This window comes from Apodemus sylvaticus, chromosome 3, assembly GCF_947179515.1.
Source record: "Apodemus sylvaticus chromosome 3, mApoSyl1.1, whole genome shotgun sequence".
In the NCBI taxonomy this organism is placed as follows: Eukaryota; Metazoa; Chordata; class Mammalia; order Rodentia; family Muridae; genus Apodemus; species Apodemus sylvaticus.
The window spans coordinates 164,103,499-164,130,960 of NC_067474.1; the positions used below are offsets into that span (position 1 = coordinate 164,103,499).

Below are 27,462 nucleotides of genomic sequence, written 5' to 3' on the forward strand. Positions count from 1 at the left end.
GCCACTCAGCTGTACCGCGCCCCTACTCCTTCCCCGCCTGTACCTTCATTTCCTGCGTTAACGGACATGTCGACATGTCGCCTCACAGCGGGGCCTGCTTCAGGCCAGGCAAGCCTAGGAAATCCTTTCAGGAATCGGGCGCCGGAATTCTTGTCTCCAAGAGTCGTTCATTCCTTTATCCTGAACCACCTAGCTCATGTCCTGTCAGGGGCTGGGTAGCCTGCAGCACCCGCCCGGGCTAATGCAGGGGATCAGCACGTGTCAGGTGGTCTCAGGCTTCTGGCTTCTCAGTGTCTTTGTGTGTGTGTGTATGTGTGTGTGTGTGTGTGTGTATGCACAGTTTGACAGAACTGTGGTCAAGCAAGGGGGTGCTGGAGAGCTACTTGGGGGTGGCTGTGCTTGGTTTGTAGGCCTCTCACATTCATGTCCCCCTCCGCCCTGCAGCTGAAAGCACCCGGTGCACCGACCCACCTGCGGGCAAGCCTCCGATGGCGGCCAAGCGCAAAGGCGGCCTGAAGCTCAATGCCATCTGCGCCAAGCTAAGCCGACAGGTGGTCGTGGAGAAGGGAGCAGAGGCCGGCTCCCAAGCAGAAGGTAGCCCGCTACGTCTCGCCCGGGACAAAGAGCGCAGTGGCCCTGACTCCGGGGTGACCAGGGCTCCCCGAAGCGAAGAAGACAAGAGGCGGGCAGTGATTGAGAAATGGGTCAACGGAGAGTACTGTGAGGAGCCCGTGCCCACCCCGGGCTTGGGGCGCATTGTCCGCGAGGGCCTGGAGCTGCCCCCAGAGGGCGTCTACATGGTCCAGCCGCAGGGCTGCAGCGACGAAGAAGACCATGCAGAAGAACCCTCAAAGGATAACAGTGTCGTGGGGGAGAAGGAGTCAGACGGTACGGCTTCCAAGGAAGACAGCGGCCCCAGCGCCAAGCAGGCTTCAGGTGCGTGTCTGGCTGTGCGGGACGGGAGATGAAGGCTGGGAAGGGACCCAGCTCCCTGCAGAGGCCCAGCAGGCAAAGGTGGAAGTCCAGGGAATTTCTCTTTTTTTCCCTCCAAACATGGCACCTCATCCAACCCAGCAGGACTGGAGAGATGGGGTGGGGGTGTGTGGGGTGGGGGCGGCAGACAGGACAGGACTGGTAGCTTCCCGAGGTTGAGCAGGATCTTGGGGAGCTGCTAGCAATGAGACTTTGAGAAGATGGGGTGTCAGGTGGGCGTGCCCACAGATAGACTGGATGGATGGATGGGTGGACAGGGGAGGGGCTCCCTGGGTGACCCCATGTACCTGCACAGGGAGGAGTCTGTTGGGGGCCATGGTACTTGGCCGTGGTATGGTGACCAGTGGGTTGTGTGGGTGGTAACCTGAACAGCGTGAGTTCTCTCTCATCTCTGAGTCCCCTCTCGAAGGACTTTGTGCCCCCACACCACCCTGTCTCCTTCCCTGTGTCCCAACCTGCTCTCTGAAACAGGACTTCTCTCTCAGAGCCACAAGCCTGGCTCAGGCCAGCCAGCAGATCCCCCTCCATGTGCAGCTGCCCTGACTGCCCCTCTGCTTGACCTGTTTCCCACAAGACGGCAGAGGCCTGGCTGCATCAGTGTCTCCTTGTCCTTAGCACACAGCAGCCGTCCCTGCCACCCGCCGCTCCAGGGGAGGGCTGGCCTGGCATTTCAGACAGGAGAGGGTCTCCTCTCGGGCTGCAGCCCTGGGCCTCGGGGCCTTGGCTCTAGCCACGAGTCTCCTTCCTGGGCTTATTCCTGGAATCCTGAACCTCCCCTGCCTGCTCCCCTGTCCCCTTCCCCTGCAGCGAGGGGCGCATCTCCTCCCTGTGCGGGGAGCCCTGCGCAGCCACATAATTATGCATATAAGATATAAACAGAGCTGTTTAATTATCCTTCGCCACATCAGTGACAGAGTAATTAACAAACATTGCAAGATCAATGAGGAGAAGTGTGACCTTCAGTTTCCTCTGATAGGAAAAGCCCTTGCTATTGCCAGACACAAGGTGATTGTGCCGGGCCTGAGGACAGGAGAGGGATCGGGACAAGGGCTGCTGTCCCCCTCAGCTCCCTCACCCCACACCCAGCTCCACTGTGGCCAGGGCAGTTGGGCAGTGTCTCCTCCGGCCTTCTTCCCCTCCTCCCAGGAGTTGGGAACTAGGAAGGCAGGAGCAGAGCATGGACTACTGTGGCTGCCACCCTGAGCCTCTGGCCTGGTCCCTTCAGCCCTGGGCCCTGGGTCCCTGGTCCAAGCCCCATCTGCCCACTATGGGTTTGGCTCCCCGGGACTTTGGCTGTCTGTGGGACCCCCGCTGGTCCCCTCCCTGTTTGATGTTGCCTGCCCTTCAGAGCCTTCTGTTTCTCTGCCATATATAGTGAGGCCTCAGCCGCCTCCTGCTATTTTTAGCCCTTTTTTCCCCTGGTTCCTGACTACTTCATCCAGCAATCAGAGCCCACTCCCAGGCCAGCCCCCAGCCTGTGTGTCTGCAGCTCAGGCGTGTGCTGCCCATCAGCTCGCCAAGGCAACCGTCTGTAAGCTCCTTGGGTCACTCAGGGTGTCAGAGGAGTGTCCGACTGTCCTCTTTCATGTCTTGTGGGGTCCCACCCCCCATGATGGATGGCTCAGAGCCCCTCCTTCCACATCCTGCTAGGTTACAGTGCTCCACCAGCTCCCCTTCTAGTAAGCTCTCCGCCTCTTAGAGCTGGCAGGATTGGAGGGAGTCAGGGCCTTGCTCTTGGGGCCTCTAACCTAGAATCTGGTTGCGTTGAGTGCGCTCAGATGGAGAGAGCGTGGGAGTGGGTAGGGTATGGGCGCCCCTGGGCTATTCTCTCTGGCTTGTCTGTGTGTCCCTGACCTGGATGCTGCCACTAGCCCACAAGAGGTGTCTAGCAGGGGCATGGTGGGGAAACAAATGGGCCTGTGCACACTGGGCACTGTCCATCTGCTGTGGTGACACACTGTGCGTGCAAGAGGTAACACCCTGAGGGGCTCACTCTCTCCAGCCCCGCTGAGACATGTCCTGGGGCACTGGGTATGGGACTTGTGAGACTGTGTATGTGTGTGTCTGTGGACTCAAGGGCAGTGTCTAGGGGTATGAATTTAGCATGTGTAAAAACATGGGCGCGTTATTATGGGCATGCATGTGAGTGTAGTATGTGTGAGTATGTGAATGTGTATACGAGTGTAAGTGCGCTGTATGTGGATGCGTATGTATGTCCTTATGCGGATGGGGAGGGTGGAAGCAGAGTTCTTAGGGTGTCATGTATGGATGGGGTGGGGCTAAGATGGACACCCCACTCTCAGGCCTCACCCTGGATCCTGCAGGGCATGATGGTCACCGTCCCGGGGTGAACTACCATTCTGTGTGAGCAGAGGGAGCTGCCAGGTGACCAGGGTGTTTGAAGGGCTTGTCCGCCATACAAATCCTGCCTGGAGCAGTGCGGCGGTTAAGTCTGAGTAGGCACGCTGGCATAGTCCGGCCTCTCCTCAGCTCTGTTATTGGGGGAAAGTTATTTGAGGAGGTTGGCAAGAGGTCAGATCCGGAGGCTTCTTCCACCCAGGGGCTCCTCCAGCCAGGCTGACCCCAGACTCACAGTGGCTTCCTCTACTTTGAGGTCCCACCCGCCCGACTACCTGTTCTGTTCCTCATGACCACTGCACCCACCGCAGGAATCAGGATGGGATCTTCCCTTACTTCCAGTAAAATGGCTTCTCTTTCATATTAGGCCAAGGCGAGAGAGTGGAGACATTTATGAAACTTTGTTTAATGTACTGAAAAGCCATCGGCCAGAACATTTAGGAAATTGATTTTCCTGGCATTGATGAACTCGTTTTATTTTACCCCAGTATTAATTACTTTTTTTTAAAACAAATTAATTTAAGAGTCGTAAAACCTAACAAGTGAGCCAAATGTCCATAGATCATGTCCTGCTCCGCCCCTCCCCGTGCCGTCCCCTCCCTCCGCGGGTGGGGGCTCAAGGTAGAGAGGGGCTTCTCCTCTGTCCCCCCTCCCTCCCAGGAATGACGCACCTCTCCCCCCCACCCCAGGAGAAGCCTCCTCTCTGAGGGACTACGCTGCTTCCACCATGACGGAGTTCCTCGGCATGTTTGGCTATGACGACCAGAACACCAGGGACGAGCTGGCCAGGAAGATCAGCTTCGAGAAGCCTCCCGCGGGCTCCACCCCGGAGGTGGCTGCCTCTTCTGCCTTGCCCTCCTCAGAGGATACCCTCAGCAAGCGGGCACGGTTCTCCAAATACGAGGAATACATCCGCAAACTCAAGGCTGGAGAGCAACTTCCCTGGCCAGCCCACGGGAGCAAGGCTGAGGACCGGGTGGGCAAGGAAGCGGTGGGCCCCTTGCCCAGCCTACGTCTCCCCAGCAACACGGCCCACCTGGAAACCAAGGCCACCATCTTGCCTCTGCCATCACATGGTAGTGTCCAGATGCAGAACCTGGTAGCCCGGGCTTCCAAGTACGACTTCTTCATCCACAAACTGAAGACGGGCGAGACCTTGAGACCCCAGAACGGAAGCGCTTACAAAAAGCCATCCAAGTATGACCTGGAGAACGTCAAGTACCTGCACCTCTTCAAACCCGGGGAAGGGAGCCCCGACATGGGCGGGGCCATCGCCTTCAAGACGGGCAAGGTGGGGCGCCCCTCCAAGTACGATGTTCGGGGCATCCAGAAACCAGGCCCAACCAAGATTCCGCCCGCCCCCAGCCTGGTTCCTACACCCCTCACCAACGTGTCCAGTGCTCCCAGCGCCCCTGGACCGGGACCCGAGCCACCTGCCTCCCTGTCCTTCAACACTCCCGAGTACCTGAAGTCAACCTTTTCCAAAACAGACTCCATCACCACGGGAACTGTCTCCACTGTCAAGTAAGGAGCTCCCCTTCCCCCCATTCCCACCACCACCACCACCAACCGCAGGGCCAGACTGGATAAGGAGGACTACCTCCTTACCTACAAAGCTTATCGTGTCAGACACAGCCACATGTGCAATTCAGACTGCCATGTGTGTCCTTGCGTGCACACGTGCACATGCGCACACATGCATAACTGCTCTTGTGCCCACATCCAGTGTTCTCGCACTGTCCCTAGCCCCTGCTTGTGGCACATCCGCCCCACCACCCTCACACGGCCACACACCTCTGTGCATTAACCTCTGTTGTCGTGACCGGCTCCCTCCACCTGCGGGCGCAGGCCCTCACTGGGGTGGGGATGGGGACTGGGGTCCAGGGGGTGGCCACTGAAAAGGCAGGGAGAAGATGGGGAGTTGGGTGGGGATACTTTCTGAGAACCTAACCCGGGAGTGGAGGACTGGCCTGGGTGATTAACCGGTGGCTCTTAGAAGGCCAAATGACACCGCCCCTCAAACCTTTCTCTCTGCTGTAGCCGGGTGGGGCATACACGTCCTAAAGACTGTGAACCGGACAGCTCCAGTTGATCCCCTTTGGTATGAGGGTGGGCGTGAGTGTCCAAACCCTACACACGCATCCAGCACCGCCTTCCTCTGGTCTTTCTTCTCTGGCTGCTTAGTGTTTCTCTTCAGCCATTACCCTCCTTATTTGTATTGCATGCTGGGGGCTCCAGGCCCTGGCCTTTACCCAGGCTAACTGTAGGCCTGGCTGGGCCTCCAGCCCTTCCTGCTCAGGGTAGCATACTCCTGTCAGAGATGGGCTAACTGAGCTCCTCTGGGCTTCTGCCACCAAACTTTTTAAATACCACCCTGAGTGTCTCAGAATGATACAGGGCCAGGAGAGAGAGGCTCTGCGGCCCAGGGCAGGGAGCTGCCCATCAGATGCTCCTGGGGCCTGAGGCCACCCTCATCCGCTAATTGGCTGTGCCCTATATGTCTTACCAGGAATGGATTGCCCACAGATAAACCAGCTGTCACCGAAGATGTAAACATTTACCAGAAATATATTGCCAGGTAGGCCCTTGGGGAGGAGCCTGTGGACAGAGGTGGGGGCGGGGAGCCAGGAGTGCCCAAGGACTGTGAAACCACCTGTGTATTAGTTCGTCCCCAGAGCTAAGGGGATGCTTTCTCTGTATCTCCTTTCTCTGTCTCTAACCTCCTCCAGAGAAGCTACCCCTATGTCCATCTCAGACCCTTTTTGGGGTAGTGTGGGCAACACAGTCCTTAGGTAACTTAAAACTTAAGTATGGCCAAAATATAGGAAAAGGGCTTGGTACCAGGCCCACCCCAGGTGAGTCCGTGGGCCCCCTCTGCAGCTGACCCGGGGCCTGTCTTCCTGGGGCATCTTGGATAGAGTGCAGACCACAGTGGAGCTGATGGGGTTGGGGGAAATGGAAGCCGTATTCGTCTTCTGCTGTGGTCTACTGGGGTCCCAGGGAGACCTGGTGAAGCCAGCCTTGAGATCCTGATGGAGGCAGGATTGGCAAGTGACCAGTCCGTCTCCACACATTCCCCAAATCGAGCCTCCCGAGGGACCTGCAGCAGGGGTCACCCTCTGGCGGCATCTGTCTTCCCGTGGTCTTCAGTGTTCTTCCTCAGGCTGTCTTCTCTTTACTGTTATCACTACTATTGGTGGCTCAGCAGATGGCCTTGGGCAGCTCCATTGAAATGGCTTTCCCACAGAGTGGGGCTTGTCCCCGCCCCCATCTCTAAACAGCGTGTCATCCTCGAAAGGGAGCAGGCTGGCTGAGTGAGGTGCCTCCCTGGGGCTGTCACGGATGGCTTTCCCCAGAGTGGCTGGCCCTGTCTGGCCATCACCGAGGCTGTGAGAGCCACGCCCTAGACATCTAGGCTCAGAGAGGGCCATTCAGCGGCCGGCTGGCCAGCATGCCGCAGGCAGCGTGGGGCTCTTGGCCGTGCACTTGGCTGCAAAGTGAGCTGCCTGCCTCGGGAAGCCAAACAGATGCTGTGCTTTAAAAATTCATAACTCTGGACTGTTTCAAGTGTCAGGAAAAGCCCAGGACGCAGAGAGAGCCTTTAACCCCTCTCCACAACAGCCGAGGACTGGCCTAGCCAGCGGGTTGAGCTGCCAGTGTAGTGTGGGTTGGAGGTGGTCAGGCTGAACCTGCTAAAAGGGCCTTTGGGTTGGGTGGAGCTCTGGTTCTCCTGTCTGGTCTGTCTCACTCTGACTTGGTGCTGTGGCCTGTCCCAGCTGCCTCTGTCCCACCTGAGTGGGACCTCTGCTCTATCTGGTCTGGCACCACCTTCCAGGTGAGTGTGGCAGCCAGGCGGTTCAGAGGGCCTGGGCTCCCCGACAGGTCCAGGGATATGGTCTGGCTTTCTGGCCTCTGCTCTCTCACCCCTGAACCCCCACATTTCCACCCAGACCCACCAAACCCCAGAAGCACATCTTTGGAGCCCAGGCAGAAAGAGTCGTTCGGGCCTGGGTTCTAGAAGAGTCCTTACAGGGGCTGGCTTCCCTGAAAGAGATGGGTCTGACCCTCCCGCTCCTGTCTTCAGGTTCTCAGGAAGTCAGCACTGCGGCCACATCCACTGCGCCTACCAGTACCGCGAGCACTATCACTGTCTGGACCCAGAGTGCAACTACCAGGTATGGCCATCCTGCACTCACCAGCCAGCGTGGACTCTCGCTGGAAGTCGGTGGCGCCAGGGGCCTCTACTAGCCACCCGACTTTGACGTAGATAAACGGGGAGCATGGAATAGTCCTCTGCATATCCCCAGGCTCCTGCTAAACAAGCAACCAATAGCATTTGCAGTAGCCAATGACGTCTCCGTGTGCAGGTCCCAGATCCCTTTCACAGGGAGTCTAGTGTGAGCCCAGGCTAGAGCCATCAGTCTGCACCTCTCAGCTAACTATCTTCCCAAGACTTTCAAAGGGTGCCTTACTGCTTCGTTTTCAAGTTGAACCGCTAAGATCACACAGTCAGTGTCGCTACCGGCGAGCGCAGAGCTGGCGAAGAGGTAGTGCTTGGCCACCTGCGCGGGCCAGCTCCCTCTGTCTTGCCTGCTCAGACAGTGCAGGACACTCGGTAGACTGTGTTCTCACCCGTCAGAGCCCCAGCCTTCAAGGCTGGCCCAGCGCCTCTTCTGTGCTCCTGGATGTTGGAATCCTCGGGCGAGGTCAGGGAAGGCACTGTGGTTTCTGAGTCTCTGGAGTCATTCCTACCAAGGGCCAGTGTGCCGGGAACTGGTTGGGCCGTCTGGGCTGTCTTGACCCTAAGCCGGGTTATTTATAGGCTGACCTGAGGGCCTTGGGGCCAGCCCTGGTCCAAGCGCTCTTGGCACACGGACTTGGGGCACGGGCTTCTGCCAACTCGGTGTTCTTTTGTGGCAGAGGTTCACAAGCAAGCAGGATGTGATCCGACATTACAACATGCACAAGAAGCGGGACAACTCCCTGCAGCACGGGTTCATGCGCTTCAGCCCGCTGGACGACTGCAGTGTCTACTACCACGGCTGCCACCTCAATGGGAAGAGCACCCACTACCACTGCATGCAGGTGCCAGCAGCCCGAGGGGTCTAGAACCTTCTCCTAGCCCTCTACTGTCCCAGGAGTCAGGGGCCTGAAGGGCCGGGACCCTCCTTTCCCCCTGATTCAGGTTAGGGGTGGCTGGCATGTAGAATCCCAGAAGTGAGATGTCCGCAGTGTCTGGTGGCCAGGGCGGGGCCTTCCCTCTTCCATACTTGGTGTGGGGGAAATTCAGCGAGCTGTTTATATAGACTGACATTTTTCGGGCTTTAACACCAAGAGCAGCATTGCAAATGATTCCCGCGGAGGTTTTTGTTTAATTCTTTGTTTTAATGCCACACCGAGTCTGGGATTTTTCAAGGTGTCAAGCTCAGGAGAGGCAACCTTGGGTTGCAAATAGCAGCCGCACACCTCCCCGTGTTTGTCAGGGGTTGTTATGGCCTCTCTGAAGCAGCCTGGTGTGAGGGGGGGGGGCGTGCTCTGGGCCTGAGATGGTGCAGACACTGGCACAGCCCAGCCTCTGAGGGTGCTCAGGGCCACTGCTTTTTACTCAATATGGCAAAGTTGCCTGCCTGGCCCATCTGTAGTGGGCGGGAGGCCCACGCCCAGCAGCCATCCACTACGGGAGCCCTGGAGCTAAAGGTGACCTCTAGGGTCCAGCCTTTGTCTAACCCTAAGGCTTTAGAGATAGAGTCACCAACTAGGACCACCCCCCCCCCAACCTAGCTTCTCTAGAAGGTGACTCCCTCAATTGAGCCAAAAGTACTGTATGTGGGGGTCCCAAGACCAATACTCTGCAGACAGACGGAAGTCACTCCCGGGAAGGCTGGAGCGTCTCTGGAGGTTTTCTTTGCTTCAGAGCCTGGGCTAACTTGAGGGGTTTGAGGTTTGGAGGTACCAAGATTCTCTGAGTCTTGGCTCCAACCACATCACTGGGCTGGGTTGGCCCAGGAGGGCCAGACTTGCACCCCGTAACCACCATTCTGGCCTGCACAGGTGGGATGTAACAAGGTGTACACGAGCACCTCGGATGTCATGACCCACGAGAACTTCCACAAGAAGAACACGCAGCTCATCAACGACGGCTTCCAGCGCTTCCGAGCCACCGAGGACTGCGGCACGGCTGACTGCCAGTTCTATGGGCAGAAGACCACGCACTTCCACTGCAGGTGAGTGACTGCCCACTGACGGTGGCACGAGGGACCAGCAGGGAACCAGGCCGCGGATCACCAGGGCCGCTTAACAGCCCTGCCTTCATCCCGTCTTTCCCCCGAGGGACCGTTCCTCCCAGAGCGTGGAACAGAGTCAGAGCCGGGGCCTCCCTCGGGTGCCACACGACCCTGTGTCAGACTCCTCGTGTCCCCCGCCCCCCGCAGGCGCCCTGGCTGCACGTTTACCTTCAAGAACAAGTGTGACATTGAGAAGCACAAGAGCTACCACATCAAGGATGACGCCTACGCCAAGGACGGCTTCAAGAAGTTCTACAAGTATGAGGAGTGCAAGTACGAGGGCTGCGTGTACAGCAAGGCCACCAACCACTTCCACTGCATCCGTGCCGGCTGCGGCTTCACCTTCACCTCCACCAGCCAGATGACCTCACACAAGCGGAAGCACGAGCGCCGGCACATCCGCTCCTCGGGGGCCCTGGGGCTGCCCGCCTCCCTGCTGGGCGCCAAGGATGCGGAACACGAGGAGTCCAGCAACGATGACCTCGTGGACTTCTCTGCCCTGAGCAGCAAGAACTCCAGCCTGAGCGCCTCCCCCACCAGCCAGCAATCGTCTGCGTCCCTGGCCGCCGCAGCTGCCGCCACTACTGCCGAGGCCATCCCCAGTGCCACCAAGCCTCCCAATAGCAAGATGGCGGGCCTGCTGCCCCAGGGCCTGTCCGGCTCCATTCCCCTCGCCTTGGCCCTCTCTAACTCAGGCCTGCCCACCACCACACCCTATTTCCCTCTCCTTCCTAGCCGGGGGAGCGCCTCACTGCCCGTGGGATCTCCAGGGCTCCTGGGCTCCGTGTCCTCCGGGGCCACAACCTCAGCAACCCCTGACATGCCAGCTCTGATGGCTTCCGGAGCTGGGGACTCGGCCCCCACGGCTGCCACCTCTCTCTCCGTGCCCCCCGCCTCCATCATGGAGAGGATCTCTGCGAGCAAAGGCCTCATCTCACCCATGATGGCTAGACTGGCTGCGGCCGCCCTCAAGCCCTCTGCCACCTTTGAGCCAGGTGAGCAGGCTGGGCCCTGCCCAGAAAGCAAGCGGGCTGGGAACCTGGCAACTCCCAGTCCTGAGACTGAGGAACGCAGGGCAGGTGGGCAAGCGTGTCTGCCAGGCCGCAGCCTGCAGCCCCCGCTTAGCAGCTCCTTCCTGCTCCGTCTCTGTCTCCATCCTGGTGATTTGTGTGCTCTTTGGGGGTCCCTCATTTTGGCCATGCGCCAGGGACTCGGCTCCTTCCTTGTATGTGGAGCCGGCCGGTCAGTAGTTCTTGTCTCTGAGCACCTGGGTGGTTTAGCAGCACCAGGCCTCACGGGCTCTGTCACCAACGAGTCCCTGAGCAAAGTCCCCCAAGGCCACCTCATCTCTCAGCTCTTCTCCAGCTGACACAGCGAAACAGGAGCATCCCACACCTGTGTAGCACAGCTCACAGGCTTCCTCCTTGGTCCCCTTTCTCCTTCGCCCTTCCCGTCCCTTGTCTTTGGAAGTTTTCTTTCTCCTCCTTCCTGTTGTCCCTGCTCCTCTTCCTCAGAGGGTAAGAGTTCGGCTCACCAGACTATGCTCCTTTCATTCCATCAAACACCACAGGGCCTTGCCCACAGCAGCTTGCTGAGGAAGCTTGTTACAGAAGCTCCACCCTGTGGAGCGGGCGGGCGGGTGGGCGGGCCAGGGAGATCTGCTCCTAGCCTCATCCCCAACCACCTGGCTGCCCAGCCTTCGTGCTCCACTCTCATCCAAACCATCTCAGAACCAGCAAGACCGAGGGTCCCTCGCCCCCACATGGGGCTCCAATCCCACTTCTCGGGATGCTAGTCCGGGGACGGGGCTGGGCTTTTTCTCTGGAGCCTAGGGTCGGTGACCCCAGGTGACTGTGCTGTGGATTCCCCGAAGGCTGGAAGCTCTCTCAGTTCCTGAGAGGGTCGAGGCCCCTTTGGAACCCCTGTCTTCCACTTCAAGTGTGGGAGGGACTTTTTGTAGCTGCAGTCTTCCAGCCAGGAGCTTGCGGGGAGGGCCATGGAAGCCTCCGCTACCAGACTGTCAAGTTACTCTTTGACCCTAAAAACACCTCTCCCTGCATTTCCCCACCCCGAAAGAAAGGTCAGATAAGGGGGAGGAAAGCTGTTCCCCTTCATCGGTAATAAAATGTCACTTGATTCTGTGGAGCAGCTCTCTGTAAACTGTAGTGCCTTGGGGCAAATTAATATTTCAGTCACTTGGGGATTATGGGGAGCAAGGCTCACTGGACCACCGTCCTGTCAGCAGCTTCCTTTGACCCTGCCCTGTCAGCCTCCTGTGGCCTCTTCCCACCAAGCTCCCCCTCATGCAGTCAGACGTCCAGGGCGGGCCACAGTCTCTGCCCTGGACAGCTTGACAGACGGATGAGGTCGCCTAAGTTGAACCATCCTGATTGGCCCGTCAGCCTTGATGGCCCTGACACAGCAGATGCTGTCCTCGGGCATGCTCAGTGCAGACAGGGCCGTCGCCTCGGCAACAGTGGGCAGGGACGGTGGAGGGCCGCTCCCAGTCCCGATCTGCCACTTTCCCTCAGCATTAACAGAGTCTTTAATAAAAGCTTAAGCGGCAGCCCCACAAATCGACTGTGACAGTTGGTGGAGATGAAGGCCCCCTGTCCCCGCCCAGGCCCCTCCCCAGCCACCCGCTCTCCTCTTCCAGGAGGCCCTAAGCCAGGACAACTTTGACATAATTTTGCAATAATTATCACTTGAAGAATTGCCACACAGGGGTACACGTCGCAAGTGATCTCGTCAGCGACAAGAAGCGCTGACCAGCAGCAGCCCTCCTGCCCCACCCCACCTGGACCCCGCCTGCTCAGCCCACTGCCCTTCCTCAGGGTGTGAAGGAGCTGGGGTCCTACACTTTGTGCCTGAGCCCCTCTGATGCCATCTCCCCTCCCTCCCCTCCCCTGCAGGAAGCGGGCAGCAGCCCACCCCCACCAAGTTCCCCCAGGCCCAGGTGAAGCAGGAACCTGAGAGTGCTGGCACCCCAGGGCCCCATGAGGCCTCCCAAGACCGCAGTCTAGACCTGACTGTGAAGGAGCCCAGGTGAGGCAAGGCCGGAGAAACTCCCACGGAGGCCAGCCTGGGCCCCAGAGAGGTGGCCTGGAACTCTTGGTCTCAGCCAGCCCTGGGGACCCAGCTGAGCTGACCCTCCTGTCCAGGGCTCACTCTGCCACTGAGCAGTTAGAGCAGGGTGGACCTCTCACCCTGGTGGGCTTGGCTGACAGGGAGGGAAGGGCCTCTGGGCCTGGCCCCACGGGTGTCCGAGCTGAAGCCCCTTGGTTTGTGTGTTCTAGTAATGAATCAAATGGCCATGCAGTCTCGGCAAATTCATCTCTTTTATCCTCGCTTATGAATAAGGTAAGGCCCATCCATCACACGCCTCCCCTTCCCCCACCCAGAGAAATTAAAGCCGTGCTGGGGGGTTGGGGGGGATGTGTTTGTTTTTTAATGTTTTCTCTCTAATAAGATGAGTTTGTACCATTTAAATTTTGAGGCCATTTTTCATCGAATATAATTTCAGAGCCACTGCTTACAAATTAATTTAATGAACTGGCTGAAGAAATATATTTCAGCCCATGACACCCTTTTCTTTCCCTTCGGATAGAAGGCCCCAAAAGCTTTTCCAGAACCCTCTAACTTCTCTGGCCCTCAGTTATTAATGTTATTTATTTATTTTATATGTATATATATTTTTTGTTTGTTTAAAAAGGGGTGGGGGAGGGGGTAAACCAAAGTGGGAGCGAAAGCATCAATTTCCACTTTTTGGCTTGAGTAATGGTCTCGGACGCCTTCCGGAGAGGTCGCTCGAGAACATTTATTTTAAATAATGCAGGGTCTTTGTAAATTATACATCATCTCAAATATATTTTCCCCTTCACATGATAAATTTGACTGCAGCAAGATTAATTTGGTTACTGTACACAAGTGACTGGGTTGAAGAGGGAGCCGGGTCCGGGCTGGCCCTCGTGCGGCCGGTGGGTGGGTGGGTCCCAGCTGGGTCCTATCTGTCGCCGATGCCCGCCCTGCCTTGCTGCCTGCCTTTCCCTGGATGCTCTCTGCCTGTCCTTTGCCCCCCTCGGGTCACTGGCCCTGCTTCCTCACATCCCGCATTAGCAACAGTGAACCTGCTTGCTCTTACCCTGTGAAGATATCTTATCCTCTGTGGCTTATATCCTCATGAAATTCACGGGGGTCTACACACACACACACACACACACACACACACACACGCTGTCCCTCCTCCCGCGTTTCTTTGGAACACCTTCTGGTAGGAGAATAACCAGGGAGCAGCAAAGTCTAAGGCAAGATGGGCTGCGGTGTGCACCCACAGCGGAGGCCTCGGCTTCAGTGACTTGACTGCAGGCTAGTCCTTCACCTGATGCCCTGCGGCCAGGGACCGCAGCCTGGTCTTTCAGATGGGCCTCCTCTCCAGCCAAGGCCAAAGGGCTGTGCGCGCTCTGCTCACAGCACAGCAGGCTCAGGGCTGTGTGTCTGTCCTGAGGTTTCCCCAGCTCCAAGCTCACCTCTACTTGCAGATGACTCAGTGCAACCCCAGCCTCGGAAACTTGCTGAACATCAAGACGGAAGTGGAGGGGAGCCCCGCTGGGGAGTCCTCGCCTTTCTTGGGCAAGGCCGTGAAGGCAGCAGTTCAAGAGAAGCTGTCGGAGCCCTGGAAGGTGTATCTCCGCAGGTGAGGGCTCCACAGAGAATGTGAGGCGGCGAAGGTGGGGGTGGGGGAGCAGGGGTGCGGGGTCAGGGTGGGAGGTGGGACATGGGAGCAAGGGACAGAGGATCTTGCTCTGATCCACCCTGGTGGCCAAGGCCCCACCTCTGGCTGAAATTCTCTAACTGCTGAGCTCTTTCTGACCAGGTTTGGTACCAAGGACTTCTGCGACGCTCAGTGTGACTTCCTCCACAAGGCGCATTTCCACTGTGTGGTGGAGGAGTGTGGTGCACTCTTCAGTACCTTGGATGGAGCCATCAAACACGCAAAGTGAGTGAGGGCCTGGGGGGGGGAGGGGAGGGAGGGGAGGGGCCCCTTAAAACAGTCCCATCCATGCTATGCCTTGGACCTGATGGGGGTGGAGGTAGCACAGGCCTCTAGCCGCCCTCTAAGCAATACCCCAGTGCAGCAGTCACCAGGCCACAGACCTGAGTTCTTCACAGATGCTACCCCTAGAAAGGGGGCAGGCTTCCATCACCCCACACACTGAGCCCTGGAGCCCTAGCTGCTCCCTGCAGACCTAGCGGCGGATAGCTACCCTGCACAGACGCCTGAAGAGCGTTTAGAAGGGCCAGAGCCGGGCTGGAAAGACTTGGTTTGGAACCAGGGCAAGGGACCCTGGGTAGAGAGAGGCCTTTCTAGCGACACGACACGTGACACCTTTCTGTTTCCTTCAGCCCAGTGGGTTGCAGCGTCTCTGTAGTTTCCAGAGTTGAAAAGCAGCTCCGCCCAGCTCCACCTAGGCCATCCCTCTAAACTTCCCTAGGTCCATGTCAGGGCTCCTCCCCAGCTGCTGTACCAGAGCCTCCCAAGTGTATGTCCTGCTCCCTGTGAGCGTCAGATGGCCCTCTCGAAGGGATGGCTCTGAGGAGACAGGCCTACTCTCTCACACATGGCCCAGGTGTAGGGAGGAGCTCAGGAGTCATCAGTAGCTGACAGAGTGAGAGTCTAGCCCAGAGTCAGATCGATAGTGGGACCTACGATCTGTTCTCCAGTCCCTCTGCTCAGGGAGGGTCATGCGATCACTAAGCCCCATTGTGATCGGGTCACATGACGTTCCAAGCTGGCCCAGACTGGGAACGGCTGACCTGGCCGTTGTTCCTGTCGACTCATGTCCTGAGACACCCTCCTCTGTCTCCCACAGCTTCCACTTCAGGACGGAGGGAGGGACAGCGAAGGGAACCCCAGAGGCCTCCTTCCCGGCCTCTGCTGCCGAGACCAAACCTCCCCTGGCACCCTCGTCCCCGCCGGCACCTCCTGGCCCCATGGTCCCCGGATCTTCTCTGGAGGGGCCTGCTCCCAGCCCAGTCTCCGTGCCCTCCACCCCCACCCTCCTCGCCTGGAAGCAGCTGGCTTCCGCCATACCCCAGATGCCTCAGATCCCCTCGTCAGTGCCTCACCTGCCCACCTCGTCCCTGGCGACAACGTCTCTAGAGAGCGCCAAGCCTCAGGTCAAACCCGGGTTCCTCCAGTTCCAGGACAAGTGAGTCCCTCTGTGAGCCGGGCGCCTGTCCCTGTGTCTTGGGAGTGGGTGTGGCCAGGGCAGCAAGGAGGCCCTGCTCCTCACACCACAGAGTCACACTGGCTGCCCTTCGCCTCCGGGACTTAGCTTTCCAGCTGTAGCACACTTGTTCCGAGCTGCCAGTAGGTAGGGGATGAGGGTGCGTGCGGCCTTCTCTGCAGTGGGCCGCTGGGATCCTGCCAGGACCGGTTGGGGAGAGCTAGGAAAGGGGGTTGGTTCCTCAGGAAACTTCCTTGTCCTACAAAAAGGCTGTGTTCCCTTGGGGGGCCTGCCTTGCTGGCCAACTCTGTGGTGCACACCCAGGCCGAGTCGATAGGGCAGGGAAGGCATGGGTGCGAGCAGGGCCTAGGCCCCTCAAGGGCCACACAGCAGTCAGGGGGTGGAAGGAACCTTCTTCACTTAATGGTGGTGGCTTCTTGCGGCGAGAACGGTGACTTTGTATCATAAAGTGTGTGGCTTCCTGTTCTCAATAAAAAGTAATAAATTGGATTATTTATACCACCTGAGTAACAGCTGTCCTCCCTCTCTGAGACCCTGGGGCTGGGCCTATGGCACGGAAGGGTACAGGGCTCTTTGTCTCTTCCCTTTCCCCATCTCCCTTCCCTTCCCTCATGTGGCAGCCTCCTTAGCTTCCTGCACAGCCAGAGCTCCCACCATGGGTCCATTATCTGGAGACCACATCTCTCCATAGCCTGGGGGCTCCCAGTCACCCATGGCTGCAACTCCCTGACGCTCGACCCTCAGAGACACTACTGGGTGCTCCAGCTCCCCACCCCCATCATTATTCACACCTCCGCCGGCCCCTACCACTCCCCAGGCCCCTAAGTTCTCTGGGTAGGCGGGCACTGTAGGCCTCAGTTGACCCTGGGATGTCCCAGCAGCTGTGAGCCCTAGCAGGATTTGACACCAGGCACAAGTTACTGCTTGCTCACACTCCACAGTAGTGGCACTTCCTGGTAGAACTGCCCACCCATCTGCAGTCTGTCAGTCAGCCACATCCACGCAGTGCCATGTCTTGCCAAGCCCTTGCTGGCACCCAGCCAGGAATGGCAGCACTCTCCATTATTTTTATGCCCAAGAAGTTATTGCAGTCCTCTTATCTCTAATCCTGAGGTGTGGCCTTGGAAACTACAAGTCCCAGCATGCACTGCTCTGAGCACCCTGTCTGTGGCAAACCCCATCTACCAGGCAAGAGTTCCCAAAAGGAGATAGGGATGCATGCTGGGATCTGTAGTCTCTAGGTGAATGTTTCCGTTGAACAGGAGGGTGACTCCCCCCCCCCCCCCCACCGCGTTCCTCCTTGATGACACTCCTGGTGACTGAGGAGGGAACCCTAATACCAACCAAGAGAGGACATCAGCGGGAGGGCTTGGGATGCCAATGACCTTCTGGGCTGTGGTTTCCTTCTAGCGATCCATGCCTGGCGACAGACTGCAAATACGCCAGCAAGTTCCACTTCCACTGTCTCTTCGGGAACTGCAAGTACGTCTGCAAGACCTCGGGCAAGGCCGAGTCCCACTGCTTGGACCACATCAACCCCAGCAACAGCCTGGTGAACGTGCGAGACCAGTTTGCTTACTACTCCCTGCAGTGCCTGTGTCCCAACCAGGTCAGTGAGGTGGGGCAGGGGAGGCCCGAGGCCCGGGGCAAGTGCCTCCTGGCAGAGACTCTGCTTTTCACACCATTTTTAAGTTGGCCCGCACTAGACACTGGAAAGGACACTCGCTGTCTGTCCCAGAGCCCCTAGAGGCCCCTGGGCAGGGGTCCAGACTGATGCTCAGTTGGTGAGGGCTGTCACTTCAGGCCTAACTCCCAGTGGTGACTAAATGCTAGCTCAGCCACCATGTGTTTGACATCATTTGTACCCATACTGGAAATAGCTATGCCCCCTTTCCCTAGAGGCCTAGAATTTTAAAATAGGCTCATTGGATAAAGAAATAGAACAGTCCATGCCTGGCAGAAAGGACAGATCAGGTTCTCTTTCAAGACCTAGTCTCCAAGATTGGTAGGCTGCCTGAGTAGTCACAGGTAAGGTCTAAATGTGGAGAAAAGACAGTTACAATAGATTAATGATGTCTGCCTAGGTCAGGAGTGCTGGGGTAGATTAGTGATGTCTGCCCAGGTCTGGCCTTACAGGGACGAACTTGAAATCCGATGAGTGACATCTGCTCTGGGTGTGGTGAGATACAGGGTGTGCTAATGAAGTGACAAAGCAGACAGACTGCTTCACGCGATTGTGTTTCCTACCTTTGAGCATGGAAGAACACAGGGGCAGAGAACCTTCCATGGCGCAGAGGCAAGCAGGAGCTCAGAGATGTTCCCGCCTGACCTGCTGCCTTGCCTCCTCCCGCAGCACTGTGAGTTCCGGATGCGCGGGCACTACCACTGCCTGCGGACAGGCTGCTACTTTGTCACCAACGTCACCACCAAACTCCCGTGGCACATAAAGAAGCACGAGAAGGCCGAGCGGCGGGCAGCCAACGGCTTCAGATACTTCACCAAGCGCGAGGAGTGCGGAAGGCTAGGTACCCAGGCCGTGGGTGGGCAGGGACTTGCAGCAGGGCGCACCGCAGCTCTGATCTCTGGGGTCCTGGTGGCCTAGGCCACCTTTCCAGGTACTCAGTCCTGCTGTCACCACCCCAGCCCTATCATCTGTGAAAGATATCACAGACATCACACGCCGCGTGTTATCCGACAGGTTGTGAAACGTCAGAGCTCAGACGTCCCAGAAAGACAGTGAGGGGGGCCCCAAGCATCATCCCCACCCCAAGACAGCACCCTGGGGCTGCACCCTGGCCCCCAGTCCGGGTACTCTTGCTTCCCCGAGTGGACAGATAAGACTTGGACGTCCCGTGAGCTCTTTAGTTTTGAGGATTTTGTCCAAAACGAGTTGTTGGTTCATTTCAGTTATTTATTTACATTTTAAAGCCTTTAGCTTACAATTAAGCTTACTGCCGGGAACCCGTGGTCAAGTACTTATGGGCTCTGCTGAAGTCCGTGATGCACAGGAGATACAGAGGTTATGGGTGCTTCTGAGCCGCGCAGCGGGCGTCTTCCGATGCCTCTCTGATGCCTTCCTTCTTTGATCCTGTAGGGAAGAGAGCCTCACCCTCTACCCTCGGGATGGGGCGAATGTCTATAGACCTGCAGGTGTGGGGCAGGACTTTCCTAGGAATGGACCAGAAGCTGGAAAATGGAGAGTGGTGGGTTGGTAGATGTGGTGTCTCCAGGCCAGGCTTCTCCTGGTCCTGTGGTCGTGGTGGCAGGGGTTTGGCGAGTTCATGGAGGCTAGAGCCAGCTGCATTCCCGGCCCTCCGAAGGCTCGGGGCGAGACACTCCAAGTTAGCTGCCAGAAGAAAAAGAGAACAAATCTTTCCTTCAAGTATTAGCTGGGGAAGGATCCCTGGACTGCGGAGGGCTAGTGTCCACAGCGACAGGTGTCCACACCTGGTGGCCTTACAGCTGTCAGGGGATTCTGGAGACTGTCCTGTTTACTCAGCTTTTGGTGGTTTTGGTAGGTGGCTGGGGCCAGACAGAGCTGGGAGGTGACATGAGACACCTGGCCGCCTGGTGCCACGGCAACGGGCACGCCCTCGCCTGCCTGCCTGCCCTTAGCTGGTGCCTTTAAGGGCTCTGTTTGTTCTCAGCACAGAGCAAAGCATAAGGGGGGTGGGGGGGACAGAGGCAGGGTGGAGAGCAGCCGACCGCCAAGCTAACCAAGGTGGCTTGCGGAGAGGGCCTTTCCCGAAGGTCCCTCGGCCATGGCTTTTCAGTGAAGAGTGCATAGAACTAGGCTCCTGTGCAAGCCAGACAGGAGGCCGGGGATTAGACAGCCAGGCCGACTTGGGCTTCCTGGAACGAGCTAGTTACAGGGATTCTCCCAAAGGCCGCCTGCTTAGGAAGCACACCACCTCTGTGGCCAGCCGCTGTCCAGGGAGGCTCACGGCCGCTGTGCTCATCTCAATCCTCAGGCTGCAAGTACAATCAAGTCAACAGCCACTTCCACTGCATCCGGGAAGGCTGCCAGTTCTCCTTCCTCCTCAAGCACCAGATGACCTCGCACGCCCGGAAGCACATGCGGAGGATGCTGGGGAAGAACTTCGACCGGGTGCCCCCATCCCAGGTGAGAGCCCCACCCCCCACGGCTCAACCGTCCTTCCTCTTAGGCGCGAGGACCCATGCGACCCATGATGCCTAAGGAACCCGTGGGCAACTACCTTAGGACCCCTCTCCTTTCTTCCAGGGTCCCCCGAGCCTAATGGATGTGGAGACCGACGAGGGCTTGGACTACACAGGCTGTAGCCCCGGCGCGGCGTCCTCGGAGTCGTCCACCATGGACCGCAGCTGTTCCAGCACCCCTGTGGGTAACGAGAGCACAGCCACAGGTGAGCGCCCAGCCCCGCGAGTGACTTCTCAGGACACAGGTCACCAGCCAGGCGGCCTCCAGAGGTGGCCAGGATGGACTGCAGCAGGCGAGCTTGCACAGCAGTGGGCATTAAGGCCTCTCGGCCACCCTGCCCACCTCCCTGCTGCCTTCCCTCCCCACATCACTTCGGTTTCCCCAGAGAGGGACCAGGGCTTGTCCCGCTAGCCCCAGAGAAAGCAGCATGGCCCCTGTACCGGCCTCCTCCTGGCCTCAGTCCCAGCCTCCATCCAGAACCCAGAGCCGCCCCCGAGAGGCTCCTGCCTCCCGACTGACCCTGTCCTCCGCAGGGCCCTCCCCGGGCACCTGGTGCCACCCCGGCCTCTGCCCACACTGCACCGACAGCCTCTCTCCTCTGGCCCCTCCCATCCTTCCTGCCGATCCTCTCCGCTCATCTGTCCACATATTTCCATGCTGCACTTGGCCATTGGGTTTCTCATTTGGGTTTTTGTTTTTGTTTTTGTTTGTTCGTTCGTTTGTTCGTTCTTCGTTTTGTTTTTCTCTGCTTTTCTCCATCCCCTCCAGGCTGCCCGGTTCCTCCTCCTCCTCCTCTTCCTCCTCCTCCTGCGGCGGCGGCTGGTGATGAGGCTGCCGCTCGTGGGGCTGCACCGCCCCCCCTGACTCCATCCTTCCCACCGTCTGTGCTCCGGCCCCCCCTCCCCCCTCTCCCATGCCTCTTCTCTCCCTCCTGTCTGTCCTACTCTCTGCTCGGTGCCACTCTGGGAGTCAGCCGGGGCCTGGCCCACCCCATCGGCAGCCCGTCCAGCTTCCCGCCCACCACTGCCAGTCCAACTCCAGTAAAAGGGGACGCCCCCCTAGTTCAGGACGCTGCAGGTAACTCAAACATGCCTTCCTGCCAGGGTCTGACACCCTGGCTGAGACTCAAGGCTGTCATCCAGGCCGCCCCACACCCCTAGCAGCCAAATACCTCCGAGAACAGATTCCTGCCAGGGGCCTGCCAGGTGACCAGTGAGGTCCTTGGCACTGCACCGTGAGGGCAGAGCCCGTGTGAGTCTCACTTCGCTTTGGAGCTGGCCAGGTTTGGGCCTCCTTCCTCTTCCAAGGCTAGACAGGGAGAAGAGACCCTACTACGGAACCTCCAGGCTCCCCCAGCGCTCAGTGGCAGAGAGATCACCCTCGCCGTCCCAACCCCATGTCCAGTAGCCCTGTGGGAACGGTGTGCTTGGGTACACATTACCCCCAGGTCTCTGTCTATCCTTTCCTGTTTCACATTCTGACTGAGCCTAGGTGCTGTCCCATCCCCAGAGCTGGTGGCCCTGGGGAGGTCGAAACGAATTCAGCCCACACACTCAGGCAGAAGCCCACAGGAGCAGCCCTCAAGCTGCAGTGCTCTGTCCACCACCGATTTCCAGACCCGAGCTGCCCCGTCGCCCCCTCCTGGATGCCCCCGCACCATCCTAGCTCTTGATTTCTCTCATCTGCCCAGAGTGGGTGATAAGATCCCCCTCCCTTTTTTTCCAATATACTATTGCAGAAGTTTGAGTGGTAGGTGGCCAGGCACCCTGGGAAGGCTCAGACTAAGATGCTTCCTTCCGTCTATCCTGGGCAGGGCCTGGCCTGGGGTCTTTTGGCTGCGGGGAATGTGACAGAATGCTAGAACTGGCTGCCTCGTCCCCAGTGCCTCTGCAGCTAGCAGGACGCCCCACGGCTGCCTTCAGGTGCTGCTTCCCAGGAAGGCATAGAGAAGACTGCGGCCACGGTCCTTCAGATCCCTGAGAATCGGTGGGACCGGGCTGGCTGTCAGAGAGCCTGGCTCGTTGCTGGGCTCCCAGGTTCAGGCCTCAGGAAAGGCCCCCAACACAGAGGGCAGCAGAGCCTTCTTGGTATTTCCCAGGGGACCCTCAGCCCAGGCAGAGAAATCCAAAATCTTAAAGAAACTTCTGGTATCAAGAAGATGCTTCTAGGGACAGGGAGTTAGAGTCCCATGGCCTAGGGCACTCGGCATCTCTGCTGCCAGGAGGCAATTCCCCCTGCACAGACAAGCAGGCAGCCGGAGACTGGGAGCTGGCAGGAAGGGAGCTGGCCTGGCCCTCATTAGAGGCAGGCGTGTGATGGCGTCCTGGCCCGGGTCCAACTTGGGTAATTACACTCCACTGACCGAGATTCCCAGCTCCCCTTCAGCTTCAATTATCGCTGGGACGCGTCCTCACTTCCCACCCAAACTAGCCAGGAAGCAGCAGAGCTGCCCCCACCCCCCATGCCTGTGTGGTCATCCTGTAGACCTAGAAGACAGAGGAAGCCGGGGACTCCCCGCTGTTCCCAAGGGGGCCGTGGGCGAGGCTCCCAGCCAGGGGGAGCCAGGGTGTTGATTCTAAGCGGTGTCTGCTGGCCACCATGCCAGGATCAGGGGCCCTGTGTGGGTGTGCCCCTGGGAATGGTGCCCACGTGGGTCCTGCTGCCAAAAGGGCACCCCTTCCATGCTGACCTCTCTCCACTACTCCCCAGGGAACACCATCTCCATGCCGACAGCCTCAGGGGCCAAAAAGCGCTTCTGGATCATCGAGGACATGTCTCCCTTTGGCAAGCGAAGGAAGACAGCCTCCTCTCGGAAGATGCTGGACGAGGGGATGATGCTGGAGGGCTTCCGGCGCTTTGACCTCTACGAGGACTGCAAGGATACGGCCTGCCAGTTCTCACTCAAGGTCACCCACTACCACTGCACGCGCGAGAACTGCGGCTACAAGTTCTGCGGGCGCACACACATGTACAAGCACGCCCAGCACCACGACCGCGTGGACAACCTGGTGCTGGACGACTTCAAGCGCTTCAAGGCCTCGCTCAGCTGCCACTTCGCCGACTGCCCGTTCTCGGGCACGAGCACGCACTTCCACTGCCTGCGCTGCCGCTTCCGCTGCACAGACAGCACCAAGGTCACGGCGCACCGCAAGCACCACGGCAAGCAGGACGTGATCAGCGCCGCTGGCTTCTGCCAGTTCAGCTCGAGCGCCGACTGCACCGTGCCCGACTGCAAGTACAAGCTCAAGTGCTCGCACTTCCACTGCACCTACCCGGGCTGCCGCCACACAGTGGTGGGCATGTCGCAGATGGACTCGCACAAGCGCAAGCACGAGAAGCAGGAGCGAGGGGAGCCTCCCGCGGCCTCTCCGGGGGCGCCCGTCAGCCTGGACGGCTCGCTCACGCTGGCCGCTGAGCAGGGCTCGCTGCTCTTCCTGCAGACGGCGGCCGCGGGCCTAGGCCTGCTCGGAGACACGGGGGACCCCGGCCCACCTGTCACCGCCCCGGGGACTCGGGATGGCCCTGCCGCCCCCACCGCCCCCGCCCCCGCCCCCGGCGCAGCCACCACCACAGCCACAGCCACCGCTGGGGAGTCCTCCCAAGAGGATGACGAGGAGGAGCTGGAGCTGCCGGAGGAGGAGGCTGAGGACGACGAGGAGGATGACGATGAAGAGGACGACGACGACGATGAGGAGGATGATGAAGATGACGACGACGAGGACCTGCGCACCGACTCGGAGGAGTCGCTGCCCGACGCTGCGGGCGAGGCGGGCGCGCGGACCCCGCTGGCGGCCCTGGGTGGTCCCGGCCCCGCACCCACCGCCGCGTCGCCCTAGCCGCCGCGCACCCCAGCCCCCTCTAGAACTGCTCTGTATGTGAACCCCTGTGTACAGACCCGCTGGGCCACCCCAGGGAGCGAGGCGCCCTGGCCCCGCCGGTGCTTCCGGACCCCGAGTCCGTCTCAGGGCAGAGGCGGGGACCCCTCTGGTGCTCCGGGCCGCCCGCGCCCTCCCCGCCCGTCCGCCCGAGCGGGTGTTCAGGGAATAGCAGGTGCTGTGTCGGGGTGGCAGCGCTGACCTGCACGCCTCTCGGTACCCACACGCCAGGTCCTTGTTTGCTCAGGGGCTCCCCGTGGGGGTCACCGGGTTGTGGGGGGGGGGCGGCAGGCTCCTGTAGCATCTGGTTGTCCTCCGCCCCCCCCCCCCAATGCAGCTAAGATCTCCCCCTGGCTCGGGGGAGGGCCGGCCGAAGGGTCAGCATTAGCACGGGTGACACTACAGGGACACGGAGGGAATCTCATGGAATCAGCAGCGAGCCGGCATCCCCGCCCCCAAGCTGTGGTCCGGGTCTGGTGACATTCAGGCCCCAGCCCACCCTCCAGCAAATCGAGGCTGTGGCCCAAAGCAGGCACAGCTTGGGGGGGGGGGCTGGAGGCGAGGGTCCCAGCCACTCTGGTGCAAACAGGAAGGATGCGACTGGTTTTGGCTTTAATCAAAATGGAAAAAAAAAAAAACCAAGAAAGTTGTACAGTATTTTTCCTGTAAAGGTTATTATTCTACATAGAACAAATAGAGAAGGGGGGGATGGAAAAGAAACAAAAAACGAAAAGCAGGTGAGTGCGGGGAGCCTGCCTTGCCTCCAGCCCAGCCATGGGATTGGGGACCCGAGTGCAACTGCTCCTGTGGAATTGTTTTGCATTTATTTTAGCGGCCTCAGTTTGAGGCTTTGTCCTCACCCTAGCACTGATGGGGGCTGCGTGATTCCAACTCTTAACTTGAATTTTGTAGAGACAAGGAAAAAAAAGACTATTCTCTTGATACAAGTTTGTAGCTAATTTAACATTTGAGGGTTTTTCTGTTGGTTATGCGTGTGGCTTTATAGGGTTCTCTCTCTCTCTCTCTCTCTCTCTCTCTCTCTCTCTCTCTCTCTCTCTCTCTCTCTCGTTCCGGTTTTGTTTCATGATTTGATTTGGGATGCTTTTGTGCAGGTTCAGCCCACCCAGATTTGGTTCCTTTTCCTGGAGGCAATGCGGCCGCTTAGACTCCGCGCAGGGCCCACCTGCGGGCACTTGGTGGCCAGAGGCTGCTCCAGACTCTGGTAGGGGGCAGGCTGCCTGCCCCGGGCTTGTGGGGTAAACCTGTGCACTCCGGCCGGGCGGCCGGGTTCTGGCTAGTGCCAGGCTGGAAGAAAACAGGCCAATCCCGCAAGGGGTGAAGGCTGGAGTTGCCAGCAGGAAGCCCCTCCCACAGGTCTTCAAAGGGGGCGTGCCCAAATGGGGCAGCGGGTTTCTTTATCTGACTCTGAGTGTGTGTATGTGTGTGTGTGTGAGTGTGTCCGTGTGTGTGTGTGTGTGTGTGCGCGTGTCCCCTCTTGGCTGCCCACAGCTAGAAAGCCAGGACCACCTGAACTGGAGAGGGCGCAGGGAGGGTAGAGCGGGGAGATGGGAGCACCCAACGGGAAACGCGGTGATTTCTAACCGCCCTGCCAGAGACGCCACGCTGCTGCTGAGAGTTCGCCCAGATTCTGACCTACCACAGGACTCTGCCTCTGTGGAAGGAGTTTTGTAAAGGAAAAGAAAACAAAACAAAATAAGAAACATTTTTCGATGTTGCAAAATCAAGTAAAAAATTATAAAAGGAAAAAAAAAGCCGCGGAGAGTGCGCAGTCTAGCCTTTTGTAAGCCTCATATTGCACATTAGGACTATAAGCCATTGCTAGCTCATCTTGAATTTTAATGTGTAATTTTTGTTTTATTTTCTTTCTGTGAGGAAAACGATGCCTGATCCACCAATGCTCTTTTTAATGTTTTATAACTATGTATGTGTATATATATAAATATAAAAGTAATATGTATGCACATATGTGTGTATATATCTATATGTATATACATATATAGATATATAGAGATATATAGAGAGGTTTTGAGACAAAAAAAAAATGCAGAACATGAAACCGAACTGAACAGCGCGTGCTCTGATTACTTGAATCTGGCCTCCTCGGCACCTGGTTATTAAGAACTGAATATTTTTCCACTTGAATTTAGTGCTATTAGAAATTTAATATATGTGTTTTATTTATTTGATTTTTTTTGCATGACTGATGCAAGGTTTGACATTTTCACTCAATAAAAACTGGAAAAAAAATCCATCACGTTATCTTTTATTTTTAAAATTATCCCCGAGGCTGGCCATGACCCAACGTGTGAGAACACAGCCAGGGTCTGAATACTAGCCCAGGGAGAGGAGGGGACACTTGGCCACTTTAAAGTCCAGAGGGCGGGGGGGGGGGGGGTGCCGGGATAGACTAGTTTGCCTCTGGGCGTAAGGCCAGGTTCTCCCACTATTTGCTAGAGAGAGAAGAGAGGGGCTCGGGCCTTGCTCCCCCCTCAACCCCACCTGAACCCCACTTAAGCCTCAGGAACTGCTCCTGGAGAGGGCCGCCTGGCAGTGAAGCACCAAGCCTCCCCAGGCCCTGCACTCTGGCCAGCCCTCCTGTGTACGCTCTGGGCCTATAGGACTGCCACTTGGCAAGGGAACCCCTCAGCTCCTTCCTTCTTCCTGCAGGGACCTGCCCAGTCTGGGAACAGCACGTACCCGGATCCAATCCGGATGCTGGCGAGGCTCCTGCTCAGAGCACACGGCTGCAGATGCAGAGGAACAGTGATGGGTCTGCAGCCTTCACGCCCGGGCCTCATGCTGACCTTAGTGGCACCTGGGCTGACGACACCTCTGGAAGCTCAAACTTCTGCCAGGTTGGGCATTAGTGCAGGTGCTGTGCAGCTCCCAGAGGTCCACGTGGCCTCTGCCCCAACCCTGCCCCTCGGCCTCGGCCTCACCCTCACTGTGCTGGTCCCACTGTGAGCTGGCCTCCAAGAGGCCAGAGCTGCCCAAGGACACCGGGAAGAGAATCTAGAGCCCGCCATGGTCTTCCCTACTGACTGCCACATTCCTGCCAGCCACTTTCTCATAGAGCTGGGTCCTTGCAGTGCACGATGCCCCTCGCGGAGCCTGGTGTACACCCAGGCTCCAGCCAGTGTGGGTACAGGGACCAGAGTGTGCACAGCCTCGCCCGCTGATGCCAGGCTGGGTATGCTGCCCACCAGAGAGGCTCTCCTCCGGCACAGCTCAGCACCCGTCTCTCCGCTCCTGGAACTCAGCCCACAGGCTATTTACATAAGTATGTTTCTAACAGACATGAAAATAGAGACTTTTTTTTTGGTCTTATTAAAATGTTCAAGTTGGAACTCGCCTGTTGTTTGTGGATATCTTGATTCTGTTAAATAAAACAGTGACTAATTTATGGGATAAAACACAAGTTCAACAAATTAAAGCCTTTATTGGAGCTTCACAGGCCCTGGTGGGCTGCGTGGCTTCCCATGGGGCCTGAGGGGAGGCAGAGA

At 58.1% G+C, this 27,462-nt stretch overlaps 1 protein-coding gene and 1 long non-coding RNA gene across 2 annotated transcripts in view; one reads left to right on the forward strand and one right to left on the reverse strand.

The window, feature by feature from the left end:
* Casz1 (castor zinc finger 1) overlaps positions 1 to 26,251 on the forward strand; it is a 52,548-nt gene extending 26,297 nt beyond the window's left edge. Inside the window, exons 3-19 of the mRNA XM_052178164.1 lie at positions 445 to 936; positions 4,041 to 4,875; positions 5,861 to 5,929; positions 7,436 to 7,526; positions 8,272 to 8,436; positions 9,403 to 9,575; positions 9,783 to 10,630; positions 12,548 to 12,680; positions 12,932 to 12,995; positions 14,174 to 14,328; positions 14,509 to 14,631; positions 15,506 to 15,844; positions 17,294 to 17,492; positions 18,237 to 18,408; positions 19,855 to 20,006; positions 20,127 to 20,268; positions 22,773 to 26,251. Of these exons, the coding sequence (XP_052034124.1) occupies positions 445 to 936; positions 4,041 to 4,875; positions 5,861 to 5,929; positions 7,436 to 7,526; positions 8,272 to 8,436; positions 9,403 to 9,575; positions 9,783 to 10,630; positions 12,548 to 12,680; positions 12,932 to 12,995; positions 14,174 to 14,328; positions 14,509 to 14,631; positions 15,506 to 15,844; positions 17,294 to 17,492; positions 18,237 to 18,408; positions 19,855 to 20,006; positions 20,127 to 20,268; positions 22,773 to 23,899 (5,279 nt within the window). The 3' untranslated portion in view covers positions 23,900 to 26,251. The remainder of the gene's footprint in view (positions 1 to 444; positions 937 to 4,040; positions 4,876 to 5,860; positions 5,930 to 7,435; positions 7,527 to 8,271; positions 8,437 to 9,402; positions 9,576 to 9,782; positions 10,631 to 12,547; positions 12,681 to 12,931; positions 12,996 to 14,173; positions 14,329 to 14,508; positions 14,632 to 15,505; positions 15,845 to 17,293; positions 17,493 to 18,236; positions 18,409 to 19,854; positions 20,007 to 20,126; positions 20,269 to 22,772) is intronic.
* On the reverse strand, positions 18,786 to 23,402 carry LOC127681670 (uncharacterized). The gene is made up of 3 exons (XR_007977145.1): positions 23,336 to 23,402; positions 20,101 to 20,241; positions 18,786 to 19,229 (listed from the first exon to the last, which is right to left on the reverse strand). It is a non-coding gene; the product is annotated as an uncharacterized LOC127681670 (long non-coding RNA).
* Positions 26,252 to 27,462: the final 1,211 nt, after the last annotated feature.